We start from the raw sequence: 23,617 nt of genomic DNA, 5'->3' as shown, positions 1-23,617 counted from the left end.
CATGAAAATCTTTACATTTTGTTGCATTATCAATAAATATTGCCCATATTGAAGTATCTATATAACTATATAAACTGATAAATGCATTTTATATACATTTATTTATTTTTGTTTTATTTCAGACACCTTCTAGACTAAAACAGACTTTGACCACAAGACATAGGCCTATTTTTCACGCCAACTACTGGTTTACTATACATGCAAATCCGCATATATATATATATATATATATATATATATATATATATATATATATATATTATTTACATTGTGCATTGTGACAAAAAAGTTGCTATTTGATTAGGGGGTTTTAGCTTGAAAAATACTATTTGTTTTGTTTTGTAACTTACAAAAAAGACAATTTTCTTCTTTGTTGTCAAGAAGTTGAGTGTGAATATTATGCAACCCTCTTATGTTGTAACTTTGAAATTTACTTTACATGTTAACCTATCAGCTTGGACTCCTATACATTGTGCCTTATTTAACATATTGATTAGATTTGTGAATCTGGCCTTACGACATACTACCATTTAAAATAGGACAGTGGATAAATACAGTACAGTCAGAAAATTAAAATTTACTTGGCCATGAAACATCAGCTACTGAAACCTGTAAAATTTTCATTTTTACTCAAGTTTCATTTTGCAAGTGTATAATTGCAATTATACACTTGCAAAATTAAACATATGTAGGTGTATGCATGCTTGAAAGTGAAATGAAAATGAAAAAAAAGAAACATATATATGCTTGTGTTTTATGTTTTATTAGACAAAAATAGGTGCCCTGCAATTATTAACATATTTATTAATCATGTTTTTCTTGAGTTCTCCCTGTGTTCTCAAATAGAATATGTTCATGAACTTTGACAAGTCAGAGTTGTCATTTTGTGGTCTTTTGACTGATTGGAGGAGGTTTCAGTTGGAGGCTTAGGGGGTGGGGGTCATGCTATAAAGCTTCGGCTGGGTGGGAATATTTAAGAGAAGTTAGTGAAAAAACAGAAAGAAAGAGTTTTAAAATAAAGATGGACACTAAGTTGTGTCTATTACTCTTCCTCAGTGCACATTTATTTGCAGGTAAGATTATTTATATCATTTTTTTAAAAATTTTTTATAAAGTTCGTACTAAACATTTGTACTCAATATTTGTGCTATCTACATCTTCCCTTTTTACTATTACTCCTATTTGCCCAATTCACCCATTTTTCTTATTTTTCATCCTATTGTTATTCTTATTTGTATTATTAGTATATTTTTCTGTTACTCAAATGCCTTGTCTTATGAAAGTTTCTAGTATTTATTATGAAAACAAATGATAGAAATGTTAAGATATTGCAGTGCTTGAAATTAAAGTCTAGAGATTGTTCACTGTTTTTACATTTAAGTTTTATTTTCTGTCCTCCTTTCTTAAAACTGTGTAGTTATCATTTACTGAGATTTGCTGCGTTTTGCTAAACATAAAGTTGATTTAATTTATTGAGCTGCTACTTTTTCTCTGTCTCTGTAGAAGCATATGCTGAGGTAGTTGAGGAAGACAGTGGAGAAGGACAACCATCCATATGCCCGTGTAAGAAACCAATAAAAAAACATGTTGATTATCTTCTAACTAACCTTAGGTTAGTTGGTTGTGACATATTACTCTATCTTCAACCAATCAGGATGAGTTTCTTTAGTCTGGCCTGCCATGTTACTATCGGCTGCTGAAGATAGCAGCACTGAACCCTGGTACACGGTACATGTGTCTGTGTCAAGAATATTGAATCAGAGAGGTGCCACTCTGTCAACAAATGGTCCAAAGGTCTTCAGATCATCTGATTGCTTAGAACTGACTCTGAAATACTGCAGAAGTCATGAGAAACATTAAACAAGTGAAACCAAGCAATTGTGAAATAATTACAACAACAAATTTGTTATTTGTAATTGTCATTATTGTCAGTGATAAAATTATTATTATACAGTGACAATTATTGTCAGTAATAATAACAATTATTAAATGCTTTTTTCTTTTCAAGTGTCTGCAAGGTTCAAGAACCTCAGAAAATATGTTTATCAGTATACAGCCGAGAGCAAAAATGGGGTGACGGGTACAGCTAACCTCAGGAATGGGCCGAAGATCTCCTGTCAGGTAAAAAAAATCCTTAAAATGGCTTAACCTCTTTTTTATAAGCGTTCACTACCTTTTCTCCAAGACTGAATTTACATGATTAAAAACAGTAATATTGTGAATTATCATTACAATTTAAATGGCTATGTGTGTGTATATATATATATATTATGAGATATTATGATTATTATATTATTATACTGTGTGTACTGTATGTATATTCCCTGTCCACCATCAGGTTGAAATTGAGGTCCCACAGACCTGCAACTTTGTCCTTCACACAAAAGAATGTGTCCTGAGTGAGGTGTCAGTCATCGACGCACAGGGTCAACCTGTTTACAGACAGGCTGCTGGAGCAGAGGCCTTCCAGGTTGCTATGGAGAAGTATGTGGAACAGCCCTTAATATATGGGATATTCCTCCCCTTAAATAGAGGAAATACCCCCAGTTCCTTCAGTATTGATAATACAGTATCCTATTTCACTGAATAGTGATTTTTGATATCCCTTTCCAGGAACCCTCTGAATTTTGTGGTGGAGCAGGTAACCAGTGTTTCCATTTATCCAGAGAAGGATGAGCCAGATAACATTTTGAACATCAAAAGAGGAATCATCTCTGCTCTTCTTGTGCCAGTCCTGGAGGAAGAACACAATGAAAAAATGGTGAGATAAAAACAAAAATGTAGAGTAGACACACAAATGCTGTCGACACCATTCATTTTCCATGCGTTGTATTTCTGTCATATATAAAATAGACTTCTTTTATATACAGTGGTGTCCAAAAGTCTGAGACCAGTAGTGAAAATGCTTCTGCTTTGTGTTATTTTAAGTTAACATATTCATTGTCACAAATTTACTTTTGCGATTGATTAGTGACCTAGAAAATGTGCTGGATTTTTAATATTTTATTCATTTTACATCATAACTTTGTATATTTTTTTCATAATCCTAAAACTTTGTTTATCTCCAGGTTCAAATGGAAAAAATGCACATTTTAAAAGTGGTTTCAGACGTTTCAGACGATCCCGCTGTACACCTCTATAGATTTAATACAGATTTTCCCTATCTTCTTCAATGTTCTTAATTTTTAAGAGTACAGTCCACGGCATATGCAAGACTCGTGTCACAGTCAACTCACGGAAGGACATTGACACAGATGTCACTGTAGTCAGAGATCTGTCGGACTGCAGCCATTTCTCACCTCACAGTCTCCCAACCAGCCTCCTGTCTCTCTTGCCTGGCCTGGTAGGACACACATGACTTGTTTCTTTCAATATCCATTCTTTCATATACATCTCAGTCAAAAATGCTACTCATACAACTTAACTGAAATTTACTTTTGCAGAATGGTCCTATGTCCAAGCTAATTAGCAGTACTCAGACTTGCCACTATCAGTTTGACAACAGGAGAAAGCACATGACTGAAGCCCAGTGTACAGAGAAGCATCTCTTCATCCCGTTCTCACACGAGTGCGTATTCACTTCCCATAAAGGCTTTGTTTTGGATGCCTGGTTACTGACCTGATCAGAAATGGATACTCAAAAATTCTGTTAAACTCATCCTTGTGTCGTTTCAAATGTTGTTATGATTTCTTTTAACACAAAAGGTGATGTATCTAACTGTAGGCTGTTCACACTGTTCTTTTTCATACAATGAAATTGCCCAGCTAACAAATATGTTCTAAGAACAATTTGCTAATGTTCCCAATAAGTTATAAAAACATTTCTGAAAGTTCTCTGAATGTTCAAAATGTCCAGTTTTTCAAACGTACCAACATTAAGGGAACTTTAATTTATCATTTTGCAAACATTATGGGAATATTACTTTTGAGTATTCTCTGAACGCTATGAACATTAAAAAAAAACATTAGACAACTATCCAACTAAAACATTTCTAGAAAAGAAACAACGACAACAACAAAAAACATTTAAGAACATCACTAAAGACCAGATGACTCTGTTAATTTTACTGGAAGAATGTTTGCTCATGACTTTGAGAGAACCTTGTCAGAACTTCAGCCTAAGTTTTGAGAACGTTCCCTGTTAGCTGGGTGATTGGTGTAACTGTCAAGCTCCAAAAATGACAAAATAGCACTATAATTATAGTCCTATACTTGTTAAATGACTATATTGTGCTGTTGTATTATATTATTATTATATTATAGCTTTAAGAAAGTAAAATTAAGCCGTTATTTGCAGAAAGTCTTTCTCTACATCTTAGCTCTCTAAACTTTCAAATTTACGCATTGTGATTAGTTATTTAACACAAAAAAAATGAAGATGACATAATTGATGTCAAACCTGGTGTAACATAATCTTCATGAAAATCAATGTTATGATTTCTCCTACAGGGGGCAGTATGGTATCTCCTCAGAAGTAAAACAGAGTCTAACCCTACAGGATTCAGTGAAAATAAACAGCAGATATTTCAGCAAAGATGGTGAGTAGCCATCTACTTTGTATTTTGCTAGTTTTTGAGAGGTTTAGAGGTATGATAATATGAATAAATGAACAAATTTCCTCTGTCTTTGTCTTCTGAACAGACGCTCTTGAGAAGAAGCTCTTTTTAGAGGAGGTGGAGGACAAACTTCCTGTTCAGTCAAAGGATGATGTGCTTGCCACAATGAGAGAGCTGAATATGCTTAGCAGCTCAGGAAAGAGTCAACAGAGAGCCAGCCTCTTCCACAAGTTGGTGTCTGAAGTCCGTGGCTTGAAAAATGAAACGCTTTCTGGAGCTGTTGACGAGATGATGAAAATATCAGAGTGGCTTACATGGCAGACACTCTTCCAGTGTGGAACCAATGAATGTACCAGTGCCATCATGCAGATCCTCAGGACTTCTGATGAGTCAGCCAGAGAGGTGGATGCTATAGTTTATGCTTTGAGTCTCTTACCCCAGGCAAACCCTCAGAGGGTTAGAGATATGCTGAGCATGGCCCAAAACAAGCCCAGGAAAGCCATCATGTACGCTCTTGCCAACACTGTGAAACAGTAAGTGTCGGTGATGTTTACTCAGTTAGCTTCTCAGTTAGCATAGGTCAAGATTTCCTGTTTTTAAGTGAAATTTTAATGGATAATTCTATATTTTGCACCAGACTTCCTCAAGACCAAGCAACGTCAACACGTGAAGTGAAGGAAGTAGCTAAATTCATGGAGTTCATGCTAGGTGATTGCTCTGGAGATGAAGACAGCACTTTCCTTACATTAAGGGTATATGTCACATCTAACAAGACTCTTTATCCATCCAAGTGTCAATATATGATAAACATAAATTATTCATTATTAACCAGAGTATTTGTTGTACAGGTTATTGGTGTCATGGGAAAGTACATGGAGGGATTCCCATCTCTGAAGTCTTCTCTCCTAAATTGCATGGGCCAGACGTATGCTTCTCTGCCAGTACAAAAAGCAGCTATCCAGGCTTTCAGGCTCATGGAAAGGAATTCAGATGTAAATCAACTCTTGTTAAGATTTACAACATTTATATGATACTCATTCTAGTTCTCAAATGCATCGGTTACTCAAATAAAAGTTTAGTTCTTGAAAATAATTTAAAGTGAAAAACGGCATGATCTTGATTCATTTTAAAGCATTTGATATTATGATTTCTTGTTACTAGGTGAGAAGTGCCCTGATACAACAGTATGAGAATACAGAGGCACCTGCACAAAAACGCATCGCAGCATATCTGATGCTCATGAGGAACCCTGAGGTTGCAAACAAGGTGCTGAGGAAGCTTAAGAGTGAGCAAAACGAGCAGGTTAAGAGCTTTGTCTCCTCCCATATCGCCAACATATTGGAATCAGAAGATCCAAACCTGAGCACGTATGTACACTAATATTTCAAATACTAAATGTGTTTAATAATATGGCCTTGTAGTTCAGAATGATTTGTCTTGATGTTTTAGTTGGAAGCAGAAGCAGAAAATGTACTTATACAATGGATGTTGAAAAGTGTTCGAAGTTTTGGCCATGTTGTATTAAGATTGAAGATTTGTCTTAACAAATTAATCACAAAACACTCTAAACTAAAATTCTATAAGTAAATTTAGGCATCATAACATTATAAATTACATTAACAATGTTATTAAACCAAGGGTTTTTAATAAAGTGTTTAATAAAGCGTTTTTTAAAGTGTTAGATTATGGCAAATGTATCCACAATTGATATCCAATTAATCATCCACAATTGATATCCATTATAAGTATCTGATACTTATAACTTATAAAAAAAAAGAAGTCTAATATTAGCCTATGGCTGACATGGCACTGATATATTGTGTATCCATAATATTTTTTTGTTGTTATTTTTGTCTATGTTTAGAGCAAAGGACTACATTCTTAAAGCTGTACAGGGGGATGCAAGCTTTAACGCTATGGACTTCACTAAGTTCTCACGTAGCTACAAAATTGAAGTCCCTCTGGTTGGCTCAGTAGAAAGCAACATGATTTTTGACTCTGCCAATTACATGCCCAGAGAAGTCATGTTAGCCACCACACTTGACAATTTCAATGCAGAAATACTGGAGGTACTGTATAAGTTTATCATAAGGCTCTATATTTTTTGTGTCTATATTTTCTATTTTTATGAATGCATGTGATCACTTCTTTCTCAGATTGGTCTTGAAGGCGAAGGCTTTGAGCCGGCCATTGAAGTTTTCTTTGGTGAAAATGGTTTCTTCCCTGATACAATCTCGAAAGCTATGTACTGGGCCACTGACAAGATTCCACATCCCATCAAACGGGTTTTGGATAAGTGGATTTCCCCACTAAGAGGTGAAAGGATGAAAAGACAGGTAAATATTCTATTCTATCTTAAATCATTTGAGTGTATAATGATAATGCATCTAAATAAAAAATAATGCTTAAAAATATTCTCCCTTAAGGTCCCTCAGGACATTATGAGGAATATGGAAGAATACCTCTCAGAGTTCAAAAAACGCCTTGAACAGATTGAAGATGCTCCTAAAGGCTTGGCCTACCTACGGTTTATGGGAACAGAACTGGGATACTTGAAGACCAATGAGCTCAGTCTCATCATTCAGTACATTAAACTATACACAGAAACATTTAAGTCGATGTCTGTGAATGTAAGTGTTATTCATAGTGTTTGAAAGCATGGTATACTAATTGCATTTACCATAAAAATCTCAGTCTTCATCAACTAAATTTAACTGTAATTAAATTTAAGTGTGATATTCTCTTGTCATTGCAGTTAATGGGAAAGCTGATATCTAGCTTAGACAATGAGGTTTTCGTCCACTATATGTTCCTGGACAAGGCCTTTATACTACCTACAAGTGCTGGTTTTCCACTGAAGTTTTCCCTATCTGGAGTTCTGGCCCCTGGAGTCAAAGGAGGCATGACCATTGACCGCATGATGGTAATCCTTCTCACTAGTGTAAATTTTGTCATGTCACAAATAAGTAGCAAATTGTTAGTGTTTTTCTGTTTTATTCACAGCAACAGCTTTCATTCATGCCATCCGTAGGAGTGGAGTTTGTTACTCAAATGGGCGTTTATATCCCAGAATTTGTGGTAGCTGGGATTGAGACACACACAAACATGTACCATGAAAGCGCTGTTAATGCCAAAGTCACTGTAAGTGACAGTCAGATCAAGCTCTCTATCCCTGCACCACAGGGAAACATCCAGCTCTTCAGCATCAGGTAGGCCATCTAAACTCTCAGTATCCTCCATTTATTGTTTCTTGTCAGATGCTTTTTTATAATGCACTCATACTATTGCATACTCACAAGGGTCACTTTTTTTCTGTAGCATTGAATGAGATTAAAGATTTGAATGGAGCATAAAGAAAAATGTGTCTTCTTTCTCTTCCACAACAGTAACAAGTTGCTTTCAGTGACCTCCACTCAGACTAAGATTGTCCCCTCCATGGTAGAGGACAGGACTGACTCAACAGAGTGTAATCCCATCCTTCCTGGGATGAATTACTGCACCATTTTGCGCTATTCAAATGCTAGTTTAACCAATAATGCCCCGTACTATCCTCTCACAGGAGAGACAAGGTGAGAAACAGGTGGATGTACAGTATGCAAACAACTTATTTACTTCTATGGTGTATGCACTTAAAAACAATAATAGCAATAAATATTTTCTTTCCAGGCTTGCTCTGGAACTTCATCCTACAGGAGAAGTGCCTGAGTACACGGCAACCATTGCCTATGCATTACTCAGGGAGGGAAAGGAGGGGCGCCATAAAGTCGATTCTGTTAAAATTGTTCTCAAGGCTGAGAGTAAGTGTTCAAACAATTCTTTCTTATTTTATTTCTAACAGTTGCATTTAACATTTATGCTTTGAGGTCATCTACAGTATATGCTTGTGTTAAATGTTGTCAAAAGTTGTTTTTAACAGATCAAAAGATTTCGGTCAGTAAGATTTTTCTTGAAAGAAATTAATGCATATATTCAGTAAGAATGCATTAAATTGATCAAAAGTGACATTAGAGAGACATTTATAATGTTACAAAAGATTTCTATTTGAAATAAATCCTGTTCTTTTCTAAGTTTCTATTCATCAAAGAATCCTGGAAAAATGTATCACAGTTTCCCACAAAACTTCCAGCACAACTGGTTTCACTACTGATAATAATAAGAAAAAAAACAGCATATTAAAATTATTTCTGAAGGATCATGTGACACTGAAGACTGGAGTAATGGCTGATTCAGCTTTGCCATCACAGGAATAAATTACATTATAAAATATATTAAAATAGAAAATAGTTATTTTAAATTGTATTTAATAATATTTTATATATTTTACTACCACAGCTATTATTACTATTAATAAAAAAATTATAATATGTTTAATAGTAATAATGTTTCACAATATTACAGTTTTTACTGTATTTTTGATCAAATAAATGCAGACTTTTTTCAAAAACCTTTAAACTGTATGTTTAGTGTACATTCATTAAAAATGTACCACTCTACCTTTTGGGAAAATAGAGTAAAGATGCGAATGACTCATCTTGCACTACACAGATTTTGTCCAGTAAAATTCATCTGCGGTTTATAAAAATAACTTAATTATTCAGTCAAGATTGCTTGCATTTCAATGAATGAGTTGTCTAGTATATAAGAATGTGAAATCTGTCTAAAAATAAGTTCCTTTTATTTTAAGGTGCTGAACCAACTGAAGCCACAGCAGTTGTGAAATACAATCGCAATAAGAACGTCCTCACCACTGATTTTCAGATCCCTGATTATGACTTTGAAGCCGGCATCAAGTTGGCAGTTACAGATAGCAGTGCTAAAGGAAAAAAGATGCGTGGTATTACAATTGATGTAACTAACAAAGACATCCCACAGATTTCCCTAGTTGGGCATGCCAGGTACAGTATAAACAACTTTTTATTTTTTAAAAAATTATTTATTTAGTAAACACTCAGTACTAGTGGAGGAAAAATATAGGAACAATGCAGTCCCATCAGCGTTATGGCGACTTTTATTTTAACATGACATATACAGTACTTATATGGGCAGCGTCATATGATGCTAATCTGGATATGTTTGTGTTTCTGAGAAGGCTGGAGTCTATGAGGGATGGTCTGATTGAGCTTCAGTTGGCAGTGCCAGCACTACAGATGGACACCTCTGCCACTGCCACCTTAAAGAATAACAACGGGCTTGTCCTGCAGCTTGAAACAGCCTTTAACATGCCGGAGACAACATCTGTGCAGAAAGCCATACTCCGATATGGTAATGAAGCACACATTGCTAATGAAGCAAACATTCCTGAAATGAATTTGTCATTGAGTTTTTCATTATTTTCTCGGTGACTTTGCAGATAATAATAAAGTTGAACTTGAAATGAAGTCAGATTTAAACTCTGAAGTTGAGAAACTTTTTCCAAATATGGAGGAGTACCGTAGCCAGCTGCAGGCAAGTATTGATGATATCCTTGACCAGAAAGTCACCAAGACTGACATGAAACTTCGTCACATTGTTTCAAAAGGGTTAGAGGTAAGTGCATCAAATCAAACTTGAAATTTGTTTGAACTGCCTGTATTTTACCATTTGACTATTTTAATGGCTTTGTTGAAAATGAACATTTCATAATTAGTCCTTTTGTCCCTAGGCAGTGAATATTTGGCTGGAAAAATTAGCAGCAGGCAGTTCATTTGTGAACATACAGAGGAGCAAGAGAAGCACCCCAGAGCTCACCTTGCCATCTTTGCCGGAAAAAATATATCTTAAATCGTGAGTGACACTATTCGTTACTTTTTACATTAAAAAAAACGCTGATATAGGGGAGGCCGGGGCTAGTTGTCACATGAAGGGGTTTTCCCAAGGGTCTATATATAGACTACTATGGGGGCCTTTTGTCACAAAAGATCAATGTATTACATTAACATTAATATTTTATATAGTATAATGAAAATACAGTGATGTGTGTCCAAATTTTAGACTGGTAGTGTTTAAATGCAGGTATATTATATACGTTGATACTGAGCATAAACTTTTTTTCTCTTCGTGTTTTTTTTGTTATGTTCAGTGATGCACTGATGAGATACCAGTTCAACAAAGGCAGAATCTCCATTTCACTTCCTCTTCTCCTAGGAGGAAAGTCATCTGCTGAACTAAACATCCCTCCCACCCTCACACTCCCACAGATTCAAATTCCTCTCATTGGCCTGGATATTCCTGAGAACAACTATAAGATTCCATCATTCACAATTCCCCGCAGTTTAGACTTCTCCTTACCCATATTAGGTGTAGCAGAGGTGTCTGTCAAGATGAACAGCAACTTTTATGACTGGGAGGGTTCCATCTTAGGTGGAAACAACACTGTTGACGTTCCTAGTTACATTGCTAAGTACAAAGTGATGGCCAGCTGCCCTGTGACACCCCTGTCATACAAAATTGAAGGTATTTAAGTCATCAAAAATCACCACAAAGATGTCATAATGGCATCTTCTGTTTATTTGAATTTATTTTACTTCACTTAAATTTTTCTGTACATTAACACTTTGTTGTTATTATTATTATCACATTTTATTAAATTATTACTAATTATTATTATTCATTATTTATTAAATGTAATTTTTATTTTCTCTTCACATAGGTATGGGTATGATCACTGGTACAGTCGATGATACTCTGAAGTACATTGTAAATGGATCCTTCAGTCATTGTTTACTTGACGCCAGCCTGAGTATCTTTGAAACTATGAGTATGGCTGATAAAATCAGTGGTAGGACCAACTACAGGATTGAAGCATCTAGTCCACTTGGTCTAGACACCTCTGTGTATTATTCGGCTCAGTCAGCTTCCTCGAGTGATGAAGTCATTGGAGATGGAAACTTTGATGGATTTATCAGGATAGGCTCTCTCTATGCTAACTCCACCCTTAGCCAAACTTATATCTACAATATGCTCAAAAGAGAAGGAAAAGGAGAGTCCACATTGAAGTTCGACTCCTCAATTATCCAAGGTCAGAATGTGATCAAAGGATCCTACGTCAATGGAGAGCTGTCACTTTTGTCCAAAACAAATGCGCAAAATGATGTTCTGAAGCACGTGGCAGAGTTAAAGCACAAGAAAGGCCAGCTGTCTGTGAAGTCGGATGGTAGCACGACTGCACTTGGAAAAGCGCTCCGCTGTAAAGCTGAACTTGATGTCACGAGTGAGGAAGCCAGACTGAAAGTTGAATCCCAGGCAGATGATGCAACACATCATGCATACTCTCTCCTAACTGGATCCCTAAACAGTAACGGCCTTGAAATTAACACAGAAGGTTTGCTGAATTTTGAAGATGGACGTGGGACACACAAAGGCACACTTACTATTGGAGCAAATGGCTTGACGACCAGTTGCATGACAACCATTGATGGAGTCTCTTTGACTTTTGAAAATAACTTCAGTGGTGGTATTGATGGCGATGGAACCTCCATGTCCCTTGTATCAAAAGGATCAACACAGGATAACACAGTTGAGCTCAATGTGGAGGGAAAGATTTCACCCAAAGAAGTGTTTCTAACCAGTGTTTTTAAAGGGAATGCCTTTGATGGAACTGCAAGAAACACAATGAACTTTGGTATTAATAAGCAAGGACTGAGTCTGTCTAATACTATGATGGGTAACTTACAAAAAATGAGATCGGAGTGCACACATACCCTGACTATAACGTTATGGACCTTAGCTTTCCGCTCCAAAATGGACAGTTTCATCTGTGATGGAGCGTCCTACAATCACGACATTAAGATTAATATGAGGCCGTTTATCACATCGATAAGTGCCAATAACGAACTTGAGATTTTTGATTTTGGACTCAGTGGTGATGGTCACCTAAAGATGGAGCCATTTAAGATGGATGTAGCTGGAAGCCTCAGTGGGAAGTACGGGGAAGAGGATAATGTTAAGCACAGCTGTGAATTTACTTACGCAGATCTGGCTGGCACCATCAAATGCAATACAACAGCAAAAGTCTTTGATTCCCAGATAAGTAACAACTTCGACTTGGATTTTGCTGGACTGTCTTCTATTATGAACAGCAAGACACAAGTAAATTGCGAATCTTTACGTCTTGAAAATAACATTCGCACAATGGCCATGCCATTTAGCCTTACAATCGATGCCATTTTGAACAGTGATGGCAGTGTGAAGTTTTATGGTAAACACAGTGGTCAGCTCTACAGTAAGTTCCTCTTGAAAGCTGAACCATTGGCCATTGCTAAGTCCCATGAATGCAGAGCTTCTGCTGTACACATGTTGCCAAATGGAGAGTCACTTGAAACGCACATTGAAAACAAGTTTGACAGCATTCTGATACCTAATGAACAGTCTGTGGTATGGAAGGTTAAGTCAAAGCTAAACAATCATGCATACAACCAAGATGTCAATATTTACAACAAAGAAAATGAGATGGGGGTCCAGTTCTCTGGAGTGCTTCAAACAAATCTTTTGAACACTGAAACAATATCTAGTGATATTCCATTAGACAATCAAAAGTTTAGTGCTTCTGGGTTTGTCAAGTATGATAAGAACGGAGACTGTCACATTATTTATTTTCCATTCATCGAGAGCTTCCCTGCTGCCTTTGAAAGAATGAAAAATGCAATTCTTCATAAATTTGAATCCCTCCAAAACTACATCAACAGTTTAGATATCAATGGTTTGATAGGTCAGTTTAGAAACAAGTTGGATGAACTCCCACAAAAAGTGAATGACATCATAGTGGACATGGACCTAGAGAACAAAGTCAACAATGTCAAGAACCAGCTGATTTCCCTCATACATGACTACACTGTATCAATAGATGACCTTGATGCATATGCAGAGGAAATTAAGCAAGCTTCTGGAAAGAAAATTATTGATTTAGCAACAAGAATTAGGGATCTGATGATTCAAATCAAAGATGCCATTGAGAGTGGATCGTGGGCCAATTCTGTCTCTGACATTTTGATGCAGATTGGAGATGAACTTAAAGCTTTTGATGAGAAGTATGAAATAACCAAAACAATCATCAGAGGCATTGATGGTATTGAAGATATAATAAGACAGATTGATTTACAAAAGCTGCAGGACAGCAGTGCTGCTTGGTTGAAACAACTGGATGCAAAATATGAAATTAAAACCAAACTTCAGGAAAAGCTGAGCGAACTGAGGAAGATTGTTGAGACATTTGACATCAAGATGTTACTTGACGGTCTGAGAGACTATATAATCTCATTTGACTTGACTGAATATGTGGAAGAACTATCTGATCAAATCCCATATGAAGACATTGAGAGAGTGCTGGATTCTGCAAAGGATGTCATTGTCAACTGGATAGATGAATACGAAGTTCCACAGAAAATCAATAGAGTTTACTTAAATGCACAAGAGCTTATATTAAGGTATGAAATTGACAAGAAAATTGAAGTTTTTGTGCAGCAGGCCATTATATTAGTCAAGCAGTACAGAATCCAAGAGCTGGTGCAGGCTGTTGTGGATACTTTAAAATCTATCCAGTTTGAGTACATCTCGGATAAGGTTATGGAGGTCTTGGATAGAATTGTTGCTCTGTTAAAGATTATAGATTTCAAAAAGATTATAGATTATTTAAATGAGTACATTCTCTTGATTATAAAGACATTAAGAACCTTTGATTACAACACATTTGTTGATGAAGTAAATGAAAAAGTAAAGAACATAGTCAATTATATTAACAAGCAGATAAATGAAGTTTATGAAATCCCACAAAAAATAGAGGCATCCAGAGAGTTTATAAAAGAGATGCAGGTGACGGTTTTTGATTATTTGGAGAAAATGAAAAATACAAGGATAGCTGAAGTTTGCAAGAATATTATAGATGTAATTGACACTACTGCATATAAAGACATAAAACTGAAGATCCAAGACATTCTCGAGGATGCGAGGCAGAGAATCAGTGACATGGACATCAGAGATGAAATCTCACTTTACTTGGAAAGGGCAAGTGGTGCTTACGTCAACATGATTGAATACATCTCATCACATTTCATAAAACTCATTGATGAAATTAAGAAGATGGTTGAAGATAAGACGTTCCTCAATCAAATCACTCAAGCTGTGGAGGGAGTTCTCAACGCTCTAAAGATGGCAGAAATTGATGCGCCTACCTTTGTTCTTCCATTCACAACTCTTGAGGTTCCTGCCTTTAAGATTAAAATGGCAAGGATACATGATATTACAATTCCAGCAATGATAACAATACCAGAATTCACTATTCTGGACTTGTTCAGTCTTCCTTCCATCACAGTTGACTTTGAGAAAATCAAGCAGAGCATTATTGATTTCATTGACAAAGTTCGCCAGATAGAAATGCCAGAAGTGGTCCCTGAAGCCATCTTCGGGAACTTACGAGCTCTTTATCTTTCCGACTTGCCTGATTTTACTTTCTCAGAGATCACTCTATCAGAGATTAAATTCCCAGAGATCACTGTTCCAAAACTGAAACTGGATAGTTTTGTGATCACCATGTTGCCAATTCCTGATGTCAAAATACCTGAAATTCCTTTTGAACCATGCCTGCCAGCTTTCGGCAAACTTTATGGAGAATTCAAAGTAGATTCTCCTCATTATACAATGATGACATCAGCAGCTCTCGAGAACACAACCAGAACACCCAAATCTCCACAGTTTAAAGCTACTCTGAACTCAATGGGAAAGTCAAGCCTTGAATTTCTTAACTATACTCTGGATGCAATGCTTCAAATTGAAGCTCCAAAAATGAGAAAAATGGTTATTAGTGAGACTGTGAAAGTTAGTCACAAGGCCTTTGGAATTGACCATGAGGGTTCTGTTCTCTTAAGTGGTCCTTCAGCAGAAGCAACAGTCAAGACAGCTGCTAAAGTCATCACTCATATATACACAGTTGATTTGATTAACAATGTAGGCATAGCTTTAAAAAATGGAATATCTGCAAATATAGACACAACTTACACGCATAATCTGAACATACCCAACATAGATTTTTCCAGTCAGGCTATAATAACCAAAAGAGCAGAGGCTCGCTTTGAATCCGGGATTATATCCATGACCATTGGAACAGTGGGAAGTGGAAAATGGTCTCCATTAAGTCAATCAAGGACCATCAAGTCCATTGATGACTATTCTGATGAAATTACACACAAGAGCAATTTGGAGTTCACTGTCAACGCTGGTGCAGCAAGGCTCAATTTTGAAGGAGAAACAAATAGCAGAAACCTTAAGATGAAGCAGTCAGTTAATGCAGAGTCTGTCATCCTGAGCCACATTACTGTTGATGCCAGGGCTGAGACTGAGGCGCCTTTCATTAAGGGCAGTGTTTTGACGCTTAAAGGAAAGGCTCAAATGGAGGATGTCCGAATGGAAATAGGAATTTCACATAACGCTGAGCTCATTGGAAAAATGAGTGGAAGTATATCCAACGCATGTGAGTTCTTGGCTCAACCATTTGAGGTCACACTTGATTGCAGAAATAAAGGTAACTCTAAAATTCTCTTGCCTCTAAAGCTGACTGGAAAAATTGATCTCCAAGATGACTTTGGATTTACCTTGAACTCCAATAAGCAACATGCTTTTTGGGTAGGTCTGGCTCGCTTCAATCAGTACAAATACAAACACAACTTTACTTTGGATAACAGTGAAAATGAAGCTGGAATCTATGGTTTTGTTGATGGTGAAGCCAATCTTGACTTTTTGACTGTTCCACTCAGTATTCCAGAAATTATGATCCCATACCTGGGTATGAAAACACAAAAAATCAAAGAATTTTCTCTTTGGGAAGATTATGGTCTGAAAGATCTTCTGACCACTCCTCAGCAATCATTTGACATTGATTTCAAGCTCTTGTATCAGAAAAACCCAGACAAGCACATATTTGATCTAAACCTTGAGCCGATCTATGAAACCTTCAATGAAAATGCCAAGATCTTGAGTCTGCATTTTGAACTCGGACGAGACCACATTTTTGATGCCCTCACCAATTCCTACAACAAAGCCAGAATTCAGTATGAAAAGTACAAAATTGACACATCAAACCAGCCACCAAGATATTTCACTGTTCCTGGATACACCATACCCATACTAAACATTGAGGTTTCAGCCTTCCGAGCCGAATTGCCCGCATTTAGTTATTTCATACCCAAGGAGGTAAGCACACCAAGCTTTAAAGTTCCTTTGATGGGTTTTTCGGTGCCATCATACACCCTTGTGCTTCCATCTTTGGAGCTACCAGTCTTGTATGTGCCTGAGACGCTTCGAGACTTGACCCTACCCACATTTACAATACCAGAAATTCAGAATAACATCATGATACCTGCATTTGGAAATATGACATATGATTTCTCAATCAAATCTCCTGTAATATCTCTGAATGCCAATGGTGGCCTGTATAATCAGTCTGACATTGTCATCAAGTTTGATGTCTCGTCAACATCCGTGTTCGATGTCCTAAAAGCTAAACTTGATGGTAGTACCACCATCAATAAAAGGAGAGGTCTGAAGATGGCCACAAGTCTGTCCTTTGCACATATGAGTGCTGAATGTAGTCATGAAAGCACTGTGAGCCTCACCAAGAGGAATATGGAGGCTTCCTTAACAAACCTAGCAAAAATTAAGCTTCCAGTTTTTACGATGGACCTACATCAAGTGGTTCGTGGTAATACTAAGTCTAAACCAAATATAGCCTCTAATCTAATGTTTAAAATAATATATAATTTACCTGTAATCAAGATGGAAGGCACTGGAAGCATTGATCACAATTTTGCTCTCGAGGCGCTGTCATCCTATTTCTCTTTGGAGAGCACTTGGAACGGAAAAACAGATACAACCATCATGGAAAGTGCAAATCTTGCTGGATCTTTGGCCAATGAAGCAACTATTTATGTGAATGCCAATGGTCTTCGTTCCACACTGAAAACTGATGTAACATCTAAGATCTACCACCAAAAGGCTGGTTCCTTGAATATGGACATCACTAAGAACCTCGCTCTTGAGGCCTCTCTGCGGCGTATTTATGCTACGATGACTTACACAAGCACTAATGCAGTTAGTATTGCATCGTTTTCAACAAACGGAAAGCAAAATGTGAGGTTGACACTTGAGTTTGTTCCACTGACGACTTTGACAGCTAATCTTGATATTGACATATCACAGCCGAGTGACCTCGGTCATGCTGGTATGGTGCAGAATGCAGATCTTTCCATTACTTCAGACAAGCAAAAATTACTTTGGAGTGGCAAGGAACAACTAGCAACACTGATCCATTCCTCTGATCTGACACTATCAAACGATGAGTCTGAAATCCGCATGGAAATGTCTGAATCCATTGAGGGGGATGTTGCATTCCTGAAGTCCATCAAATTGCCAGTCTACCATAAGAGTCTATGGGACATATTTAAATTTGGTGAGGTCACCAAAACTGACCAATTACAGTTCCTCAATGTTTCAACTGTTGTGATATACACCAAGAGCATGGAGGGAACACTGTTTGCGCTACCAACAAGATTGTTTGAAAATGGCGTGACGTTTAATATCCCGCAAACAACAGTCAGCATTCCGAATTGGTTTAAAGAAATTCCGCAAATGATTAGGGAGGTTGATATGCGATTCGAAGAGCCTGACCTGCCTGATTATGTCTCAATACCACCAGTCATAGCTGTTCCGGAGTTTACTGTACCTTTCACTACTCTCCATGTACCGTCCTTTGTCATTGATTTGACAAATCTAGAAATCCCCAATGAGATCAGTACACCTAACTTTGATATAATTTTGCCTGGTTTACCAAAAGTGGAAATCCCTAGCATAAATGCTAAAACAAAATATCTGAAAGACAAGATGGCTCATTTGTTTGTAAGTTTGCCACAGTATGAAATTACCATCTCACCATTTAACCTTCCCAAAGCATTCGACATTGGCGAGTACCCAATACGTCTGGATGACATCACAAAAACACTATATCATTTTGAATTGCCAACTATTATCATCCCTGAACAAAAAATTGAAGTCCCAGAGATATCACTCCATCTCCCAGCTGGTGTGTTTATTCCAACCTTTGGTGCCCTGTCAGCCACTGTCAAAATGTCTTCCCCAGTTCACAACAATACATGGACTGGAAATATGGAAAACACAGAGTCAGGAATTGTTTGCACATTGAAGTCCACTTGCACGTCCACCATGGTTTTCCTGGAGTATAACTTGGATGGTAAGACTTTTGCTAGTTCATATGAATATTAGTGGCACTTTTTAATAACTTTAACAAACATAATATTACATTTATATAATTCTAAACAAACCAATAATTAAACATGGAGAGATATAATAATAAATAATATATATTGTGGATATATACAATTGATCTGTCAATATTTCTCAATTAATTTTATTAATTAATATTCATATTATATTTATTCCTTTTCACATTCCATTTTTAGTGATTGCCACCATCATTTTTGAGAATGGAGCTCTGGGTCTAGATGGAAAAAGCACCTTCACCCATCGTGATGTGAATATAAACTGGAAGCATGATCTCAGTCAGAATCTAAGGTAAGAACAACTCATCAGTTTCTCAAACCTACACATTTATAAAGTCTCCTGTCATAATTTCCTAATGATTTTTGTTGTTTCTCCAGAATGAAACGTGAAGAGTCTTCAGTTTCTAGGTAATCACTTGAATTTCTGTTTTACATACAGTAGGCCTTGTTTTGCTTTATGCATTGCAAAATTGCCATACTAATGTTACTGTGAATGTGTTTTTACACTACAGTCCTTCACGTCATACACTGGGCATTGATGTAGCAAGCCAGACCTTTGCTGACATGAGCTTTCGTTATGCATCGCACAACAATGGAATTACATCCTCGATATCCTCACCAGCAGCTGGCTTTATTGGGTTCCAGTTCACTAGGAGGTCACCATCTCAGTTTTATGCAAAACTGTTCAGCAGATATTTGGTAAGAGAGTGATAATCTTTTGTCAACAATTTATACAACTTGTTTAAATATCTTAACAAAATGTCTGCATTGTTTATCCAGTCAACCCCTGACAAGGACACAGACCTGATGAGTTTCAAGGTGACTTTGAAGAACTCTGAAAAGTTGAGCGTTCAGGTTGGCTATCATATCAATGGACTCTCAGACATGATTAATGGCCTTAAGGACAGACTTCCGTCTATCACAGCAGCTCTTCTCAAGTTTATCAACCAGTACCACATTGATCACTTTGGCATTGACCTGAACCGGGCTGTCCTAAAACTGAAGAACGCACTCTCCAATGGCATCGACAGAGCTTACCAGCAGATCCCGTCCTTGATTGATGCTCTGCAGACCTCAGTTGAGCAGCTCAGACAACATGGTAAAAATATGTGGAGGAGAACACTGGAGAACTTTCCCCAGATTGATCTTCAAGAGTTGAGCGGAAGGTTCTTCAGGAGTGCCAATGAACTCCTTCAGAAGTATGAGTCAAACATGCGGGTTCTCTTTAACGCTGCCATGAAGTTCTTGAGGGACACAAAATTCCATCTTCCAGGTCTGGAGGAGAAGCTTACCGGGCAGGAGTTGTACAATAGGATAAGGCAGTCCATTTCAAAGACGACTGATAGAATAACTACAGGGTTTTTTAGTCTCATGGAAACCATTGCTGACTACATTTCAAGTTACATCAACAAAGTAGAATTTACTCTTCCTGGTACCACTAAGGTTATTAGTGGGAAGAACATTTTGAAAGATCTAAGGTCTGCCATGAAATCAGCAAAGGATCAGATTATGCAGGCAATAGAGGGATGGGAAAACCTCAAATTGGAGACGGTGTTCCAAGACCTGTTAAACTCAGTCAGGGTTTACATCCAGAGAGCAGAAGAGTTCCTGAACTCTCTCAGGACTGAAAAACTGGAAGAAATTTCCTCACGTATCAATGGGTTTTACAAAGAGGCAGGGAACTTACAAGTTACACAGAAGATTCGTGAATGGATGCGGGAGGCTAAAAGAGGTTTATCTGAGCTCAGAGACTTTGCCAAAAGTAAAGTCCAAGAGCTGTACAATGAAATATCCATGGAGAAGCTCAACTCAAATCTGAATGATCTTCTCATGGTATTAGAATCGTATATCAATAGCCTGTTTAAGAGCTATCTTGCGTTTATGAAGTCATTGCCATCATATACAGAACCATACGTACGGGTTTCAAACAAAAAAACGGATGTAGATATTCCTCTTCCTTTCTATTGGAAATCTTTTAGCGAATGGCCCAGCATGGCGTAAAGCTTTTGTCTAAAAAGTCTTCATTAGAAACACTTTTTCTGTCTACTATTTTCTTCTGTCTGTTATTGTGTTCCTTTAAACACTGTATTATGAAGTTTGTATGTCATTTCTATATTTTAATCTTTAATTTAATTGTAGTAATTGTAATTGTAATATAGTAATGTAAGGAATGTTTGTCTCGGTGAACCATGTTTTAAGAATATAATTAAGCTAAAATGATTTTGGAAAATTGTATTTAAAGAAATATATAAATAAAAAAGCTGCAAGACATTACATAAATTGGAGTGAAAACCATATGCAATGTGCAAAGACTATTACAAAGAGGGAGTTTTTACATAAACTGATGACTTTGGAGTGCTTTTTCCACAAATCTTTAGAAATGTCCTTTACAGTTCTCCAAAGTTGGTAAAATACTGCATTGAATTTGTGATAGCGTTTACAGCTTTTGGTCAAAAGAGGGCGATGTCTTCATTGCTACAAACGACACACGGCTGTGGATTTCACTTCTTGCACCTTGTAAGATCATAAATGGTTAACCAGCCGTGCTGTTTCACTCCACTCAGTGCATGGCCACACCAGTCTAATATAGTAGGTTACATTCCCACCATATACTGCCCCTGGTTACCTGGTGGGGAACAGTTCCCTCCTGTTGTTATTTCATATAACCTCATCAAAAGAGCCCCAAAACAAATGTTGCTAAGCAGAGAGACTGCCACCTGTTTGGAATCTGGGCCTGTGCTGTGTTCAAGTGCGTGCTGCTTTTCCCACACCAGTCTTTTCAGACAAGGTTAGAGGTCATTAGCACTGGAGTGGGGGTGTAAGGGATAGGATGTAGGCCTCATCTGGCTCTTCTGCCACTTTTTTTTCCTTTTTTTTTGGTACCTGGATGAATGTAACTCATCCAGTACATCATTTTTTTTCTTCCAATTTGGCTGTCAGAACTCACAAATCCTTAGAATCACTCAAAACTAAGCATAGCCTGAGTGTATGGTGATGTTTAGACCCAAAACAGGTCTTATCACTCATCATGCATCAACACCTGTGTTCTTTAGGAACTTCCTGTTAATATTTATAACAGCTTTGCAGTGCAGTACACTGTATGGGACTAGATGATGCGTTTCTGTTCCAGAAACATTCAAATATTAATTTCTCCATCTAAATTTCATATAACATATGGATAACATATCTGCCATTGATAGCTGATGCAGAAATACTCTTTCTCTCACTCATGAATACTGAGAAAGCTGAAGTTTTCCAGTTAGGTACATGTGTAACAAAAGCATAAAAGCATTTCTATATCCAGTTCTTGATGTGACAATTAGTTTTATCTTGCCAAAAGAACTATCAGCATTACTGCATCTGCTCCTGGAATAAAGGGAATAAGGCAGTAGCCTGCTACCATATTCATGATGAAGTGCTTTCTTAGGAAAGACATTTTCCATTTCTCTTGGCATTCGTTCATTCACTTGTCAGAGGTTTAACGTAACACTCCGAAGAGTATGCCAGTTATTATTTAGCCATGGATACTTGGCAAAACAACTTAGGTGATGTTTCACAAGTAACTGAGTAGCACAGCATAGCTGTCTGCTGTTTTCCAAAGGATGTCCAAATGCAAGCAGCGAGCAAATTGGTCGCTGTCCATTTTCTCCCCTTACTGCTGGGGATTCCCAATCCCAAGATTCATATATAATATTTCTGCCTAAAGATTGGAAAAAGTATTGAAACAAATACAGTACACTGAAATATTGGCTGATGCTGTGAATGAAAGATAGTTTGTTGGTAGTTTTATTCATGGTTGTCCATCATTGTGGACCCCCGCCGTGTGAAGATGAACTTCAGGATATGGAGAATCAGCCTCCCAGTTGTGACCCCCAACATTTTTTTAGTGTGTGATCACCCAGACATAACATATTGCTTTTTCCTAAAAGACAGTGTTCATACATGGGGTTGGTTAAAAGTTCAGTGAAGATTCATTCTTTTTAAAGTGTGCATGAATTTGACCCTTAGGTAAATCACATTTTAAACAAACCTGAAAGAGCACAACATTTTAAAGGACATTGGTCTAAAACAACATCAGTAGTCATGTGCTATGTTAACTGATGATTCAGGAATAAATATTGAATTTACACTGATAAAAATTATTTAAAATTTTTGCATCAATGCTAAAAAAATCAATTTGTAATTAGTATTTTTTTTTCTTATTTTTCCATAAAAAATAAATAAATAAAAACATAAAATTTACCTGAAAAGCAAACTTGTGTATGATAATAAGAAAGTACCTTTAATTACATTATTTTTTTCTAATTGGCAAATAGTTTTGCCAACTTAATGGAGTTTATGCTTAAATAAATAAAATAACAATGAATTTTAAGAAATAAACTTAAAGGATTAGTTGACTTTAAAATGAAAATTACCCCAAGCTTTACTCACCCTCAAGCCATCCTAGGTGTATATGATTTTCTTCTTTCTGACGAACACAACCAGAGTTATATTAATAAGAAGTGTAAGCGTTTTGAACTGCGAGAAGCATTACACTTTCTTCGTAAGTTGAATACGGAAGGCAGTCTGGTGGAAGCTAGATATTTTACTTTATAACTTGTTAAATATGGATATTTTTCTTACACAAACACATTGCTTCACTTCAGAAGGCCTTTATTAACCCTCTGGAGCCGTGTGGAGTACGTTTATAATGGATGGATGCACTTTCTTCAGCTTCATACTCGTTGGTCCCGTTCACTGCCATTACAAAGCTTGGATGCATCAGGATATTTATTAATATATCTCCAATTGTGTTCCTCA

General features: G+C 36.8%; 1 protein-coding gene across 2 annotated transcripts; it reads left to right on the top strand.

Annotated features, from left to right (window-relative positions):
- The first annotated feature begins 939 nt into the window (after nucleotides 1–939).
- On the top strand, nucleotides 940–21,097 carry apoba (apolipoprotein Ba). 2 transcript variants are annotated; one of them, XM_051868507.1, is made up of 29 exons: nucleotides 940–1,073; nucleotides 1,504–1,563; nucleotides 2,009–2,121; nucleotides 2,339–2,484; nucleotides 2,614–2,761; nucleotides 3,191–3,343; nucleotides 3,444–3,568; nucleotides 4,450–4,538; nucleotides 4,642–5,089; nucleotides 5,194–5,308; nucleotides 5,405–5,548; nucleotides 5,718–5,923; nucleotides 6,421–6,625; nucleotides 6,713–6,892; nucleotides 6,983–7,186; nucleotides 7,312–7,479; nucleotides 7,560–7,765; nucleotides 7,943–8,125; nucleotides 8,223–8,353; nucleotides 9,241–9,451; nucleotides 9,646–9,818; nucleotides 9,907–10,082; nucleotides 10,198–10,319; nucleotides 10,615–10,988; nucleotides 11,185–18,768; nucleotides 18,998–19,109; nucleotides 19,196–19,225; nucleotides 19,330–19,516; nucleotides 19,598–21,097. In XM_051868507.1, the coding sequence occupies exons 1-29, from the start codon at nucleotides 1,022–1,024 to the stop codon at nucleotides 20,816–20,818; spliced, it is 13,266 nt and encodes a 4,421-aa protein (XP_051724467.1). In that variant the 5' UTR covers nucleotides 940–1,021; the 3' UTR covers nucleotides 20,819–21,097. The 2 variants fall into 2 exon arrangements, with proteins under 2 accessions (XP_051724467.1, XP_051724468.1); XM_051868508.1 differs by lacking the exons at nucleotides 940–1,073; nucleotides 1,504–1,563; nucleotides 2,009–2,121; nucleotides 2,339–2,484 and having other exon boundaries at nucleotides 2,628–2,761; nucleotides 3,069–3,343.
- The last annotated feature ends 2,520 nt before the right edge of the window (nucleotides 21,098–23,617 follow it).

This window comes from Ctenopharyngodon idella, chromosome 17, assembly GCF_019924925.1.
Source record: "Ctenopharyngodon idella isolate HZGC_01 chromosome 17, HZGC01, whole genome shotgun sequence".
NCBI classification, from domain to species: Eukaryota; Metazoa; Chordata; class Actinopteri; order Cypriniformes; family Xenocyprididae; genus Ctenopharyngodon; species Ctenopharyngodon idella.
This window is presented reverse-complemented; position numbering and strand designations above follow the sequence as displayed.

Excerpts from the sequence above, each read along its gene's own strand:
- apoba (XM_051868507.1), top strand. The coding sequence starts at position 1,022 with ATGGACACTAAGTTGTGTCTATTACTCTTCCTCAGTGCACATTTATTT. Across the intron at positions 10,083-10,197 it reads TTGTTTCAAAAGGGTTAGAG|GCAGTGAATATTTGGCTGGA; the intron begins GTAAGTGCATCA and ends TTTTGTCCCTAG. Across the intron at positions 18,769-18,997 it reads CCTGGAGTATAACTTGGATG|TGATTGCCACCATCATTTTT; the intron begins GTAAGACTTTTG and ends TTCCATTTTTAG.